This window comes from Medicago truncatula, chromosome 3 (assembly GCF_003473485.1).
Source record: "Medicago truncatula cultivar Jemalong A17 chromosome 3, MtrunA17r5.0-ANR, whole genome shotgun sequence".
In the NCBI taxonomy this organism is placed as follows: domain Eukaryota; kingdom Viridiplantae; phylum Streptophyta; class Magnoliopsida; order Fabales; family Fabaceae; genus Medicago; species Medicago truncatula.
The window spans coordinates 23,403,316-23,419,613 of record NC_053044.1 but is presented as its reverse complement, the minus strand read 5'-3'; the positions used below and the strand labels follow the sequence as shown (position 1 = coordinate 23,419,613).

Genomic DNA, 16,298 nt, shown 5'->3' with positions numbered 1-16,298 from the left:
TACTCTGCTTCATAAATTTATAAATTAAGGATCATTTTATGAAATAAGTTGTTATTTGTCATTATTTATATTTTAGAAAACACCATCTTATGAGAAAAAAAAACATCATTTCATCGTTTATATGAATTATATTAAATTTTTAACATTTTGTCGTAAAAAATAATCAATATTCTTCATTATGAGCAATAAAAGTTCAAAAAAAGTAAATTTTATTTCATCGACGCTTTTGATAAATAAGATTTAATTATTATAATTGTCAATGATAGAAAATAATTATTTTTTCTTCAAAAAACAATCAATTTAATTATTAATTTAATGTTTGGTGTACCGGTACACTCACAATGTTGAGTGTACCATAGAATTTGCCATAAAAGAATATTTAAAATTGAAACAATTTAAAAAATATATATAAAAAATATAAAAACTGGATTTGGCCTTCAGATTTGAGATTAATAGGGATCAGATTGATTAAATGAGAGTGCCCAATTGTCGTAACCAGGCTTGGGGCGAACACCCAACTCGCATATTATGTGCGAGACTCAACCACTCATCATATCCCGTTTCTGCCTGAAGGATCATGCTTTTTCACTTGTTAATCTTCTATTCTTATAGCAACCCAATTATTCCTATATTCTCATTTTAATCGATGTGGGACTATGAAATAACGTCACACGCATTGCTGCAACTACATGTAAACAGCACCACTTGAATATTGCTTTAGATTTTGTCTCATTTCATGGACTAGATTCAACATAATGTAATATACAATATACTTCACCATCTCATTTTCATAATGCAAAGGGTCAAGTTAAATTAAGGTGCACAATGCATCTCTAACAAGCTGAGTGGCTTTTTGGGTTATGCTCAGTATGGAGGGTCTTAAGGATTGTGAATATTTTTATTTTTTTTTTGGTTTTAAGGATTGTGAATATTTTTTTTTAACAAGCCAAAATGAAATTATATTACCAAAAATAATAGCAATCTCTTAGAACAAGGTGTGCATAAAAGACTACTACCAATATACAAGAAAACAAAAACAAAAGGAAAAACCCTCTGGTGGTTAAAACAATGCCCAAACAAGCCAAAAGACTTGACCACCACATCTGAGTTCCAAAAACAAAAGTGATATTTTTAGCTTTCAGCCACACTAACGATAACAACTTAATTTTATCAAGCAATCTAGGAGCCTCGGTTACAACATTTTTAAACAAACGATTGTTACGCTCACTCCAAATCACCAAAGTAGTCAAAAGCCAGATTAGCTGAAGAAACGATCGCCTAGCTTTGGCAAAACCTGACAAACAAGTGAACTGCACGAAGTGATTAGAAATAATGTTGGAGTCGACCCCCACACAACCTATCCAGAGCCGCAATTGCTCCCATAAATCCGCAAAAAACAGGCATGAAAGAAATAAATGATCTGATGTTTCAATCGAACCACACCTTGTGACAGAAAGAGCAGTGTCTAACTTTAAGATACCTCTTGCTGCCTAATTTGATCTCGTCGATAACCGATCCCTAATGAGACGCCACGAAAATATCGTCACCTTCAAAGGAACTTGATGATGTCAAACCAAATCCACAGCACTATACGTGTTGGAATTGACAGTCGCTGTTAACACCTCATAAGCACCTCAAACTGAATAACCTCCTATATGGCCAGGAAGCCAAATCCAAGAATCTGAAATATCAGTAAACAGAGAAACATCAAGCAGTAAAGTCCTGCACTCCTCTAAGACAATCTCCTCCCACACCCACAACCTCGCCTCCAACTCCACCCCTCCCCACCCCGCGTCAACCTCAAGGACAACATGTTAGCCACATTAATATATTGAGTGAAGATGGATGAAGTGAAGATACTTGAACAACTTGAATGTGAATTTGGATGGTAATATTTTTTTTAATTTAATGTAAATGATGATGAAGATGATCAACATATGAAGAAGAAGATGAATATTGCTTTTTTTTTTTTTAGTTTTTTTAATGACAACATTATTAACAAATAAAGTTGTTACGAATAATCATATGTGGTAAGCTATCTCATCAACTTTTTAAGAAGTCTATGGTTTTTTCTCGTGGAGGAATAAGTCTATGCTGCTAAGAAATCAAATCATTGATTTCGTGTGCATCTTTTTTTTTTTGTAATGTTGTAAGCATAGGCTATGCTCATGGAAAATTAAGTTATATGAAGTAAGTTAGAGGTTTTCCTGGGTGGTTAAATAACAGAAAATCTAGGTATTCATACATTGAAATCAGAGAAATCTTAGTTTAGTTCTTTCAATTCTTGTGGTACTAAACTGTTGGAATTTGAGTATATTGTATTAAAATGTCCATTATGCCTATCATTTTGAACAGTCAAAAGAAGAATGTGAGCATTTGATCAAACTTGGCAAGCCTTACTTGGAAAGATCACGCATTTCCGATAAAAGAACCGGAAAGGGTATAGAAAACAGGTTTGCCTATGCTTGTGGTGGTTTTGTAAAGGTTCCAATAATTGTTTCATATACATTTTCTTGAGAGAACAATGTCTAGTGGTAATGTGTTACTAATGCATTACTTTTGATATATCCTCTACCTATAGCCTTCGAACTAGTTCAGAAAGGACTTTGAGGAGAGGAAAGGATAAAATTATCAAGAATATTGAGCAGAGAATTCCTGATATTATCTCCATACCAGTAGGTATGAGATTTTGTGTGATACCTGTTTGCGTTTTTTGTTGCTGCACATATTATCAAGTATTCTGCATAATGCACCAAACTTGCTCTTATGCAGAGAATGGAGAGGGACTTCAGGTTATTCACTATGGAGTCGGGCAGAAATTTGTGCCTCATTACGATTCCAGATCTAACGAGTCATTCTGGAATGGAGGCCCGCGAGTTGCTACATTTCTTATGTATTTGTAAACCCTTATTCTCTGGAAATTGCATTATGCCTTGTGATGGAATTGCATACAAATTTGACACTGGTTTTGATTGAAGGTCTGATGTTGAAGAAGGCGGTGAGACCGTATTTCCTTCTGCTAAGCCGATGAAGTTTAGTTCTAATCCATATATATAGAATGATTTTCACACCCAAACTAAATTCATTTGATGTAATTGGGAAAAAGAAGAGGTGACGTGTGATCAAATCAATGGGAAGGAGCTTTTTGAATTATTTTTTTCATGTCACATATGTGATTGTGGCATTAGAGGGTGTCCATGTAGGGAAAAAATAGTCCACATAAACATGAAACAGAGGAAAAATCATAGGAGGTAAAACTTGTCTCACTAACATATGGATTTATTTTAAAATAAAATAATATCAAAATATGACATGATATTAATTGATTGGAAGATGACTACATACTCAACCAAACTACATGAGAACTATTTTGTTTAACAAATTACAAGTTTACTAAAACAATAATACTAAGGCTTTCTTAACTCTCCTATCTATGCCACATGCTTTCTCTTGTGCAAAACTTCTTTGTTCAGTATTCATCAAGTAAACTATTCACTACAAAGCTCTCTTTTTTCTCATATGGGTAATCTTATTATCCTTCACCTTGATTTGGCAACTTGATATCACAAAATGAAGTTTTATTCTTCAAAGAGAAGTGTAAATGTGTTCCAGAATTGCAAAACCATATCAATAAGAAGAATATGAGGTTGAACCTCCCAACAAACTCTAGGGGCTGGCTCTGTTATATGAATAAATGTTCTTGTAATCAAAAACCACATTGATTCACACAGTTTATTTCAACTAAATTTGTAAAGCCAGTTGCTGGTAGTGTGTTACTTATCTAGCGTGTTAAATACATAGTAAAACGGCAATCGTGAAAATTCGCTAGATATAACACCGCTCTTATTAAAATAACAATCTTGATTTTGTCACTTTAATTTACACACTACTTACTTTAGAGGATCCAAATCTATTTAACCCTATATCCTAAAGGTAAAAATAAAACTATAAAAAAGGGATAAAAATTAACAAGATTGTTTTGATAAAATGCAGCTGGATGCTCAAATGCATATCGATAAACTCGTATATAAATGTTAATCAAGATGTAAAAATGTTGCACAAGAGTATACACAATCAGTATCATTCTCAAAGAAAATTCGTATATAAATCAATTCAAATGTTCCTCATTTCCTCTAATATTTTCCAATTTACAAGTGGAAAATATCAACTATCAAAATACCTAGGTAAAACTATTTTAAGTGTATAAAACCAATTCCAATGGTATTCATCAATAACTAACCATCTATGCTGATGCACCTGTTGCTTCTTTTGGTATCAGAAACAGAAAAGCAATTGGAATGAAATTGCACAAAGCATGAATAACAATGCCTAAAAGAAGATTGTCAAAAGATCCTGAATCTATGTTCAATATAGAAGCCAAGCCAGCACCTACAAAAGACCCTATTGTTGTTCCCAAGTTGTTTATTGACATGAAAAGAGCAAATAATGTCCCTTCAATTCCTGGAGGACATAGTTGTCCAGATAAGATTAGGAAAGGCATAAACCTGCATTTTTTTTCCAAAGAGAAAAATCAGAAGGGCTTATCATATAAATGCTTATTTATAAGCTAGTTCTATAACAAAAGATAAAGAGTCAAACTGCTTTCATATAATCTATAAGTTATTTTCCTTGAAAGTGAAGAGCTTATGAAAAAAGCTGAAAACAACTTTTGAATATGTCATAAACTGTTTTCATAAGCTCTCACAAACAGTCTCACAACTGCTTATGCAAGAAGATAAGTTCAAATAAATCAATCCAAATAGACTCCAAGGATGTAACACAAAAAATGGTTCATATCAAATCATTATGCTTCAAGCAACAAAAGCTATGGAAAATAGGTACAAACATAAAATATTAACTGATATATACTGTATGTTCTATCCCTCTAAGCTAATAATACCAATTGAGATGTGCTTGATAAAGATGAATCCAGGTGCAGTGATAAAGTAAATGATTATAGAATTAGTCCCTTTAATATACACTTTTTCGGTTTTAGTCCCTATATAAAATATTAGGTTATAATCCTTAAAAATTAGAAACATTTATAGTTTGTTCCTCATTGTTTTGGTTTAGTCCGTGTAAGCAAAAAAAATACTCTTTCAGGGATTAAAAAGGACAAAATTTAAGCTAGTGAGGAATGAAAACTGTTGCATATATAATATTATGACGACAATGTATCAAAAATGAAGAGATCATCCTTTGCAAATTCATGCCATTCTTGCTGATTTTCGTGTTGTAAATATTTTTCACCCACCACACCATGCACATGCTCAGGCAAAAATAAATTTAAGAAAATAAAATAAAATGAGAAGAAATGACAAACTTGAACTGATTGATCCCATCAACAAGCGCTGAGCCAAAGAGCACCATAACCCTATCTGGTACACCAAAGGCAATATTTTTCCTAGACACAACGGCAATCTGCAGAAGATTCAAGAAGGCCAACGCAACATGAGCATACCTGTAATAAAAAGAACATGTCAGTAAATTCAATAGACACACACTACCAACCTATAAAACAATGCTTAGTTGGCAGTTGCTTACATGAGAATTCTTCGAAGCGTCATATGCTTTAGGTGACGGTTATAAACGAAGGTTCCGAGCATAAGTCCTAACCAACCAACAACGCGTACCGTCCCCAAGAACGATGCTTCGAGCTTTAGAACCTCCGTTTCGTAGTAGAATAAGACTGTTGAAAGATTGGGAACAGTAATGTGGGCAAGGAAAAACCAAGACATAGGTCTGTCCTCCACAACATAAAACAGAGATTATTACTAACTATTTTATAGCATATTCTAAAATGAATTAGCTTTATTCTGTGAGGCCATAAATACAAAAAAACACACACACACACACACATGAGGAGTAGAAAAAGAAAACTTAAAACTTCTCGTATGATATAGTAAGTTTCTGAAACATTACTTTTTATTAGTTGAACCTTAGTAGATAATGTGTTTGAAGATAGCATCAATCAGTATAAGTTAACTTATGTGATTGCAATTTTTTTGTAAGTTAAAATAATTGGCCATAATGTAAAGGAGGATGGAGATTATCTTTTTTAATTTGCTAAAATTTGGCTAAAAAACCTTTAATGTCTACATGTTTGGAGAGTATGAATGAAACAATGATACAAACACCAACACCGATAATAATTAAGAAAATGAATATAATTGAATGTGCCCACATGTGTCAGTGTCGGACATTGTACACGCCATCGATATGAAGCGTCAGTGCTACATTCGGTACCAGGGGGATGCATTTCATATATTGAAAAGACCAGATTTCAGGAACAAATAGGAAGCTTCAGAACCAGGATGTAAATTAACCATAAACTATAATTATATATGAATGGAACTCTCAAATATGAAATGTGCTCTCAACAAGGAATCATCCATAATCTTGAAAGTAAACAGACAAAATTTCAAATATCTACTTCAATGATTGATTACCTCAAAATCATTGGCTGTCTAAATGCACGACACAAATCATAAATTGCTTTCTTCAAGGAATGGAACCACTTTGTTGCCAAGGAGTCTCCTTTCTCCAGAATCTTTGATTTGCTGGTATTTACTGCTCTATTTTTTGTGTTCTTTTTTCCCTTCTTTCTTTTTCTTGTACTACTGTGTGACTTTTTAGTAAAAGAACTATCTTCATCTACCGTACTACTACTACCATTTGTATGCAAATCCTTTGCAATAGAATCCTCAACTAAAACTTCACTATTTACAGAGTTCTCCTTCACAGAAAAGCATGATAATAACTGTATGCAAGGCAGTACAGAAAATAGAAGAAAAATAGCATCTATCTGTAAACTTGATAACGCAATTCCCCCTAACAAACTCCCGCATATTCCTCCCACAGCCATTGAAGACCAAGATAATGATTGAAGGTCTCCTGCAAATTTGGCCCTGACCAACAAAGCAAATACTTAATCATAGAGAATAGGCATGTTTGGATAAACAGCTCAATTAAGTGCTTATGTATAAGCTATTTATATAACAAAAGATAAAATAAAGTCAAACAGTTTTCATATAATCTATAAGCTGTTTTTGTAACTTATTCGGGAGAGCTTATGGAAATGAGTTGAAAACAGCTTATGGACATGTCATAAGCTGTTTCTATAAGCTCTCTCATACAGTGTAAGAAGTGCTTATGTCAATAGATAAATTGAAATTAGTCAATCCAAACAGGCCTTCAAAAGAGAACTCTGCAAAGATTCCATGAAGTGCATGCATGGTTCACGTTATATATAGACACACATACAATGCAAAGAAATTGGTTATCATGCAAAGAAATACATCCATCATAGAAGGTTGACAAATGTTTTGATCTAACAACTGAAATAAGGTTAAGTTACAAAGATTATCAACAAAAGTCACAAAATTGAAGCGATCTGGTATTAAACATTCCCTTCGACCTTCACTGGTCCATTGTATTGAGAGATTGGAAGCTTATCTATATGCAGGCATATACTATTCAATATGCAACAGCTTATCTTGAACAATGAAATTAGGAATTGAAGATGCAAACTTACTTGTCATATCTTACAGCCTCGGCTATCATCGCATCAACAACAACATCTGCCATGGCTGATCCTAAGTTTTGCACAGTCAAGATTACCATCAGGTGCCATGTTGAATTCCTCAAGGTTGAACTTAAACCTAAAATAAACCATGGTACAAGGGAGAGCACAGTCGCAATGACCAAGTACGAAATCCGTTTACTTCCTTTAATCGGGATACAATCAGAAAGTATTCTGTTCATCATTAACCAAACCAGATTATAAGGAAGCAGTTTGAGATTGATTTAGTAAACAAACAGATACATGTAAACACAGTAACTACACAAACTAAGTTGCACCTTGCTGTTTTCAACACATTAGTCGGTTCAATAGATATTGAAAACATTTAGTGAAATTTCTGTTTCATGTTGAATAAAAAATCCATTTAGTCATTCAGAGTTACCTTAACCTTAAGATCTTACCTTCTTTCATGCCTTATTTTTGTTCTTTTCATATCTCATATGATGGGAATATGTATATCATTTTAAAAACCATATCCTCATATTCCAATGACAGAGAAAAGTAAATCTTACAAACGATGAAGAACAGTTGCTAATATTAATTTTGTATATCATTTAATTTAAACAAAGACTTTTCCTTTCTAATTAGACGATTGCTCATCCCCACTACCGTAAAAATGTGTCCTTTTACTGGAAGTATACTTCTGGGAGTGTATTCTGACATATTTGAGAATATAAGAGGAGGAGATGAGCATTCATCTTATTATTCAGAATAGAAAAACTCTCGTCATTTTCTATGTCACATGTTCTTTGTAGGTGCAAAGAAAGCGCCATAGGCATCAGAATCATCTCCGTTCTAGTTTTCTAAGCTACATAACATAGGCATAATTAACAAATCTACACTACATATAGATATAATTTTAGTGTTTGTGTCCATCTATCTTAAGTATCTCTACGTGTGAAAACATAAGATTTTAATTTTGGTACACTGTCATGTAAAGTTATCTACACTGTCAAACAATCACAACCAATCGTATATCTAACTTTTAAGATAGTTATAGTAAAAGTTAAACATTTCTAACGATTCGACAATTATAATTGATTGACAATGTAAATCCTTTCTACACTGACACTACATACCAACTAAATCCAATACATGATACTCAATTGAGGGGAAATTAAAACTATTCATACCCATATAATGGCTTAATGCTCCATGGAAAAAATGCAACTGAAAACACAAATTGGGAAGCTGAGGGTGACAAATGAAGATTATCTTTAAGTTGATAGGAAATTGCTGTCCATACAAATGACCTAAAACCCTGCATCAATAGTGTTCTTAATTAGGTAAAAGAAAAAACCAAAAAGACAAAGAAAAAAACAAAAAGACAAGACACAATACAAGTATACAACACAACAACAATAGCACCAAAACTTCTAATTACTTGTCCGGTGTCCGACATATGTTAGTGTCATGCACCGAAACAACACTGACACGTGTGATCACATTCAATTATGTCACTTTTAATTATGTCAGTATCGTGTCTGATATCTAGCGTCAGTATCTCATAGATCAACACATAGAATCATAAAATTTACTAAAAAATAAAGAATAACACAACAAAAAAACTTCATTCATAGCAACTTTGAATATAAAAATTAAAATGGGACTAAAAACATGAATTAAACAACACCCAATAAATAAAACTATCAGATCTCAAAGAAAAACAAAAGCCCATCAATAATTTCACACAAAGATTTAATATTTATCAAAAAAATTGACAAAAGATGAAGAAGTGAAACCTGGGTGAAGTAAATCAAGCAAATTAACCAAAGAAATGAAAACCCAAATGCAGCATTCAGCCGATTCGTCCATTGGATCATTGTTAACCCACAAATTTCACTTTTTTTGAAACCCTATTTCTCTGTGTTCTTAGTGTGATGAAGATGATGATTCCATTTTTGTTGATTTTGAAGAAGAAACAACGATAATTGTTTCAGCTTTCCCTCCTAACGGTTTAGACAATATGGAAGTTATTTTATTTTGACGTTTTTGACCCTGTCATGTTTGATTTTGAAGTTCATGAGTGGAGGTTATTTTCGTCATTGGAATGTGTGTTCTGACACGTCCATGAATCGAACCAGAATTTGCCACGTAAGATTTCTGTGATGTTTGACTTTTATTCAAAACTATGACTTTGACTATAATCATTTTATAAAAACAAAAAAAAAGTTTAGAATCATCTTGTTATTGGTAAAAAAAATAAATCATAATATAAATAATTAATTAAAGGGTTAAATACATTTATAGGTGTCCCTACCTGACAAAAAAAAATGTATTAATTTTTCGTTTTAATCTCTTTAAAAAGTTTCTTCAACTTTTAGTCTCTTTAAAATTTTTCATCTTCACTTTTGATTTCATCACACTCCATTCCATTGCATTCTATTCTTTTTTATGCAAAACCAAACAAAGGAACATGGTTCTATCCCACTTCATTTCATTTCATTCGAGCACTCTCCATCAATCCATACACAGCCTTAATTTATTTAATTAGTAAATAGGCAATTACCCCCTGAAATTGTAAGTTTCATCAATTACCCCCTGAAATTAACAAAACTTCAATTACTCCCTGAAATTTCACAACGTTAATCAATTTATCCCCTTCGTCAAATTTTTCTGTTAGTGAACATGACATTTTACAAATACCCCCCTGAAGTTTTGCACTTATGTGCAAAATGTCCCCCAAACATAAAAATTTATATTATTTTTTCTTAAAGACAAACAATTAACGATTAAATATTAAAGCTAACTATTAATTTTGGAGTTTGGAAAAACTACATGCATTGGTTATTTCTAATATGTGTATTTTTAAGATGACAATAATGGTTATTTCTAATAGACAAATTATTATTTTTAGGGGTTTATAGACAAATTAATAATAAGTTTTAAATTTATATTTTCTCCAACACCATCTTAGTTTTTTAACTCCTCTAACTCCTTCAACAATTTGCTCAAACTATTTAAACTACACAACCCCCAATATTTTCATATGATTTGTTCTTGTTTACTGTAACGCCCTAGTCGTTAAATTATTTGTTATTGATTTATTTAGAGTCTTTATATGATTTAAATAATATTTGTGGATTATGTGGTGTGTATTATTTTATTATTATGATTGTTTTAATAATAATTAGAAAAAGTGAGAAATAGAATTAGTTAGAAGTTGTGGGATTAATTTTTAATTAATAGAAATTAATAGGGAGTTAAGTGAATTAAAGGGAGTTATGTAAGGGGAGTTAGAAGAATAGAAAATCAGTTTTACGTGAAAACAACAGTTTTGGGAGAAAACCAGAGAAAAGCAAGAGAATCAAGGGAGAGTCAAGTGAACCAGATTTCTGTTGGAATTATTCTTCTGAATTAAGGTAAGGGTGAGATTTATTTCAGTAATATAGTTATTGAATTCTGATTTTGGATTTAACAGGTTTATGATAGAATTAGGGATTTTGGGGTTTATGTTGGATTATGTTTTCTTGAGTGAATTGAGTGTAGAAATTGATATTCTGATGGTAGAATTAGGTTCTGGTTGCATATAATACTTAGTCTTGCTTCTGTAAACTAATTTGGGGAGTGAATGTGAGAAAATTGGGATTTTCGCTTGAAAACTCGGTGTCTAAACGTTTTTGCAAACAGAGTATGTGAGGTTCTGGAAATCGAGTTTGGGGTGGTTGAAAACTTGAATTTTTCTGTAGATTATGATAGAGCTAAGTGTCAGGAACGCGTAGGCGAAAACGGCATCGAAAACGGGTTAATGGTTTGGATTTTACGCGCGAAAACGTGAAAATTAGGAAAATCTGATGTTGTCTGTCGAGCAGAAATCGGGCTACGATTTTGACCAGGTTTTGGGGTGTTTCAGCACGTAAAATATCGGACTACGATGGGTAAAAATCGGGCTACGATTTTGCCTGACCAGAAACTTTTAAAATGCATTTTTCTTCGCTCCAATTGCTTCCAAACTTCTTCCTAAGTGTAGGGACTTTATCCTAACCATCTAGAGATGTTTTTAGGTAAGAAATAACCTCGTATAAAGGGGCTAATGAGTTCATGGGTTGGTCTTTGGGGTAGAAATGGATGAACTTGATTGTGTGAGCATGATTGTGATCAATTGTATATTTTCTGGAATTGTTGGATTGACTATAATGATTTGTTGATCGCTGTATTGTATGTATATTTATTAAATCATACATGTTGAATAAATTCGGAGTCATATGAGAATGTATGCATGGTCAAGTTGTATGTAGATATACACGAGTGGGTCCATTGCATATGCATAAACAGCGGAGAGGACTCATGTCCTGGAGCACTAGTTGTTCACAGCGGTGAGGGCTTCGGTCCTGATGAATGCTTTAACCATTCAAAAGCGGTGAGGGCTTCGGTCCTGATGAATGCTTTAACCATTCAAAAGCGGTGAAGGCTTCGGTCCTGGTTGGTACCACATGCATATTTGCATTTATTGAGGAGTCTAAGGTGTTGTCTTAGCAGTGTTGTCATGTCAGTTGCATGAGTCGGTGTTGTCATGTCATTTGCATGAGTCGGTGTTGTTGGTTGTAATTGTCATTTGATGATGATGATGTTGTTTGATGAGTATATATTTATACATATATTATGATGAAATGATTTGATGACGATGATCTGATTATATTTAGGGTGTTAGATTCAGTTGATGAATTTCTATATCTATATTATTGTTGTGAATCTCACCCCTTCTGCTTGAAAATGTTGCCCTTCCTATGGGTAACTTGCAGGTGATCCTGAGTAGTTTGGTGGTGGCTCAAAGTGTTTAGGGCTCTGATACGTGGGATGAGATTTTATTGCTTAAATTCTTTTCCTATGTATTAAATTTTAAATATTGTTGTTGTAGCCCTATTGATGATTGGTTTTGCTTGTTGAGGCTTCTATGCCATGAATATTTATTGGAGATGGTTGTTAATTAAAGTTGATTTATTCCGCTGCAAGTTTAATGATGAATTTTGAAGGATGTTTAATTAAATAGATTTTTATATATTCTATTTAAGAAATTTGAAATTGTAGTGTGACATGCCCGTTTGGGTTTTACTCCGATGTTGAACAATTATTATTTAATTGATTTTGGGAAACGGGGTGTTACATTTACACACCTTATAGAAAACTTCATTCTAACTTCTTGTTTGTGCTTCAGGCAGGGACAATCATTCATCGTATACAATCTAGCTCATACCACAATACTATCAGACCGACATATCATATATAGCGTATTAAGTAACATTCATGTAAAAAAGACACAAATCATCAGCAAATGAAATATGTGATCGGTATGTATAGAGGAACACTTATTGAGAAATGTCAAACACTTAGACATATATTTCTTTGCCTATGAAATTAATCCACAAATCATCCCATTATTGTCACTTTAAAAAATACACATTTTTTTTCCCATTTTGAAGCTATTTTGATGTATATATGTATGTCATTTTCCCAAATTCCAAAATTAATAGTTAGTTTTAATATTTAACTATTAATTGTTTGTTTTTAAGAAAAAAATAATATAATTGTTTAAGTTTGGGGGCATTTTGCACATAAGTGCAAAACTTCAGGGGGGTATTTGCAAAACGTCATGTTCACTAACAGAAAAATTTGACAGAGGGGGTAAATTGATTAACGTTGTGAAATTTTAGGGTGGTAATTGAAGTTTTATTAATTTCAGGGGGGTAATTGACGAAACTTACAATTTCAGGGGGTAATTGCCTATTTACTCTTTATTTAATTGTAAGAAATTTGTTCTTTAAGATTTTTTTTTTACCAATTAAGTTCTTTAAGTTAATTAATTGCAATAAGTTGATCCTTTAAATATTTTTCGTACCACTTAAGTTCTTTAAATTATTTAACGATAATTTTTAGGTCTAAAATAACTTATATTTTTAATATATAAAATCCTCCAAATTATTACTGTCAATTCTTTCACATTTTACCGACACAATTATGCATTATTGTATTTAAACATAAATCAACTTTATTTAATTAAATTTTGTCAAAATTAATTTTATCGGAATCAATCGTTCACATAATCAAATAAACACTTAATAATAGTGCCTTCGTTTCTAAATATAAGCAAAATTTATTTTTTAGGTTCACTCATTTAATATGAATCACATACATCATTAAATGAATGAACCAAAAAAATCAATTTTATTTATATATAAAAAAAATAAAAAATAAAAATATACTTCATATTCCTCAAAACATATCTTAATCTTATAATCTTATAATAATAATAATAATAATAAGGCTTAATTGCTATTTTAGTCCATTACCTAATTTTTTTGTATCGGTTTGATCCCATAACTAAAAAAAAGTTTGTTTTGGTATTTTAACTTTTGTTCCGTTACATGTTTTGGTCCCATCTGTTAGTTTTAATTCAATTCCGTTAGGGTTTGATAAAAATGTTAGGGTTTAATAAAAAAATGTTAATTGATGTACACATGTCATTATGGTATTGGCTCTGAAAATTTTTATTATATTTTTTTCCTCATCCTCATTACAATCTTCAGCATATTCATCAATTAAATCCAGAACAACATAATATAATCCTAAATCAACAAACCCAGATAAAAGGAAAAAAAACAAATAACTTATTTTTTATCACCATTAAATCAAATCAACAATCCTAAATAACCATAACAATAATATCACCCAGATCCAACAATACATAACAATAACACAGTAAAATAAATTACCATAACCTGAAACACTTCAAGTTTTTTATGAGTCTCCCGAATTCATTTTTTGATCCTATTTCCTTGTTAATTAAAAAAATAAAACAACCAAGAAACAACAGGAGGAAGAAAAAATACAGAACAGAGGTGGAAGAACACAAGAGGCTATCACTCTCACACTCCAAAAAAAAAAAAAAAAACTCAACGATGTGTTCTTTCACATCTTCTTCTCTTCTTGGTTCTCTTTCATCAACAAATAACACAAATTATCAAAAACCACTTTTTTCTTCTTCTTCTTCTTTCACTCAAATCTCAATTTCCCACAACACAAAAAGAAAACAAAATCACCACCAGCAATACTTTATTCAGATCTATGAGAACCCTTTCAATCCTTACAACATAAAAGGAAATAAAATCAACATCAACCATTCCTTGGTTCTGATGGGGTTGTTGTTAAAATTGGAAAGAAGAAGAGAGGCCAAGGCATCAGCTTTCATGTGGAAACGAAAATTCCATGAGAAAAAGATAGTAAAATGACGACAAATGATGATGAGAAAGCGATGAGAAAACGACGACGGCAAAACCGCAAACCCAGTTTGGCCTTCTGTGTTTGTCTGCTGATGAATTTGGGTTTGTGAGCTGCTGGATTTCAAGGTGGTTTCAACATCGTTTTCTACTTCTGATTCATGCCACCCACCACACGATTTTGTGCTTGAATATGATTCATGGGAAACCTGGATTTTTTCCCCTTCTCTGTTGGATTTTTGTTTTGTTTTTTTAATTAATTAAAATTAACTGTTTTTCCAGAGCCAATGTCACACGTGTAAAATAGTTAACGTTTTTTAATAACCCTAACGTTTTATGAATTAAATTAACGGAAAGGACTAAAATGTGTACTGAAAATAAAGTTAAAATACCAAAACGGATTTATTTTTAGTTATGGGACCAAACCGATACCAAAAAATTAGTTAAGGGACTAAAATAACAATTAAGCCTAATAATAATAATAATAATAATAATATTATAAAAGAAGTAAAGTTCTGCATTTTTGCCCTTGCTATCCCTTTAAAAACTCTTCAAATTTGTACTGCTATGTCTCAGGCGGGAAAATACTAGGGTTTGTAATTTGGGACATAATTTACTTATTTACCCTTCACATTAGTCAAGTGATGCCACCACAATAAACCATTAGAGACAACTTCTTTTCTTTTCTCCCTCACACGTTGCTCTTCTTCTCTGAAACAACATCTTTTCTTCTCCCTCTTCACAACTCCAAAATCTATCTCTCTCTCCCACACACCAAACCTCTCTTTCTTTCTCGTCCTCCTTCTCCCATTCTTTCACTCTCCCTCTCTCTTTCCATCTCAAACCCTCCACCCTCTCCTCTACCGCAAGCCAGCATCCTCCTATCACCACCATCGCCATTCTCCTCCTCTCATTCCTTCACTCTCTCTTTCTCTGTCTTCTCCATCTCCTCTCAAACCCTCCACCGCCCTCCCATCACCACCATCATCGGCCACCTCGCCACGGTAACCCACCACCTCCTTTTTTTATGTTGATTTTTTTTTTTTGTATTCTTGAATTTGTGTGAATTGATAGGGTTTTTGTTTGTTTTATTCATTTGCAGGTTGGTTCTTACTCTCTGGGATAGTACTATCAGGTTCTTCGTCAACAACCTGATCATGTTCATCAGTTTTATTCCGATTCGGATTCGAGTTCGACGATTCGTGTTGACGGTGATTATACTGAGACTGCATCTGATAGTTTGATAATCACAAAAATTGCTGGTAATTATTATTATTATTATTAACTTAAATAATTAATTTCATTCATTATTTTTGTTGTAGAAGTAATTTCATTCTATGTCAAAAAACATACTTCATATTATATATGCATTTGCTTTGTAAACATAGGAAGATAGATACTAAGTCCCAACTATGCAAGCTTCCATAGCCAAATTACAATATAAACGAGTGTACAAATTTAGGCTTAAGTAGAACGATGATCCTTATGATCCCCTGCACATT

General features: G+C 32.5%; 1 protein-coding gene and 1 non-coding gene across 2 annotated transcripts; both read right to left on the bottom strand.

Moving 5' to 3' along the window:
* Positions 1–455: 455 nt before the first annotated feature.
* On the bottom strand, positions 456–559 carry LOC112420541 (small nucleolar RNA Z279/snoR105/snoR108). The gene has a single exon (XR_003010721.1). It is a non-coding gene; the product is annotated as a small nucleolar RNA Z279/snoR105/snoR108 (small nucleolar RNA).
* Positions 560–4,010: 3,451 nt separating this feature from the next.
* On the bottom strand, positions 4,011–9,405 carry LOC11440493 (probable folate-biopterin transporter 4). The gene is made up of 7 exons (XM_003600004.4): positions 9,325–9,405; positions 8,716–8,843; positions 7,535–7,756; positions 6,450–6,908; positions 5,545–5,742; positions 5,324–5,461; positions 4,011–4,505 (listed from the first exon to the last, which is right to left on the bottom strand). The coding sequence occupies exons 1-7, from the start codon at positions 9,403–9,405 to the stop codon at positions 4,244–4,246; spliced, it is 1,488 nt and encodes a 495-aa protein (XP_003600052.1). The 3' UTR covers positions 4,011–4,243.
* Between the last annotated feature and the right edge of the window lie 6,893 nt (positions 9,406–16,298).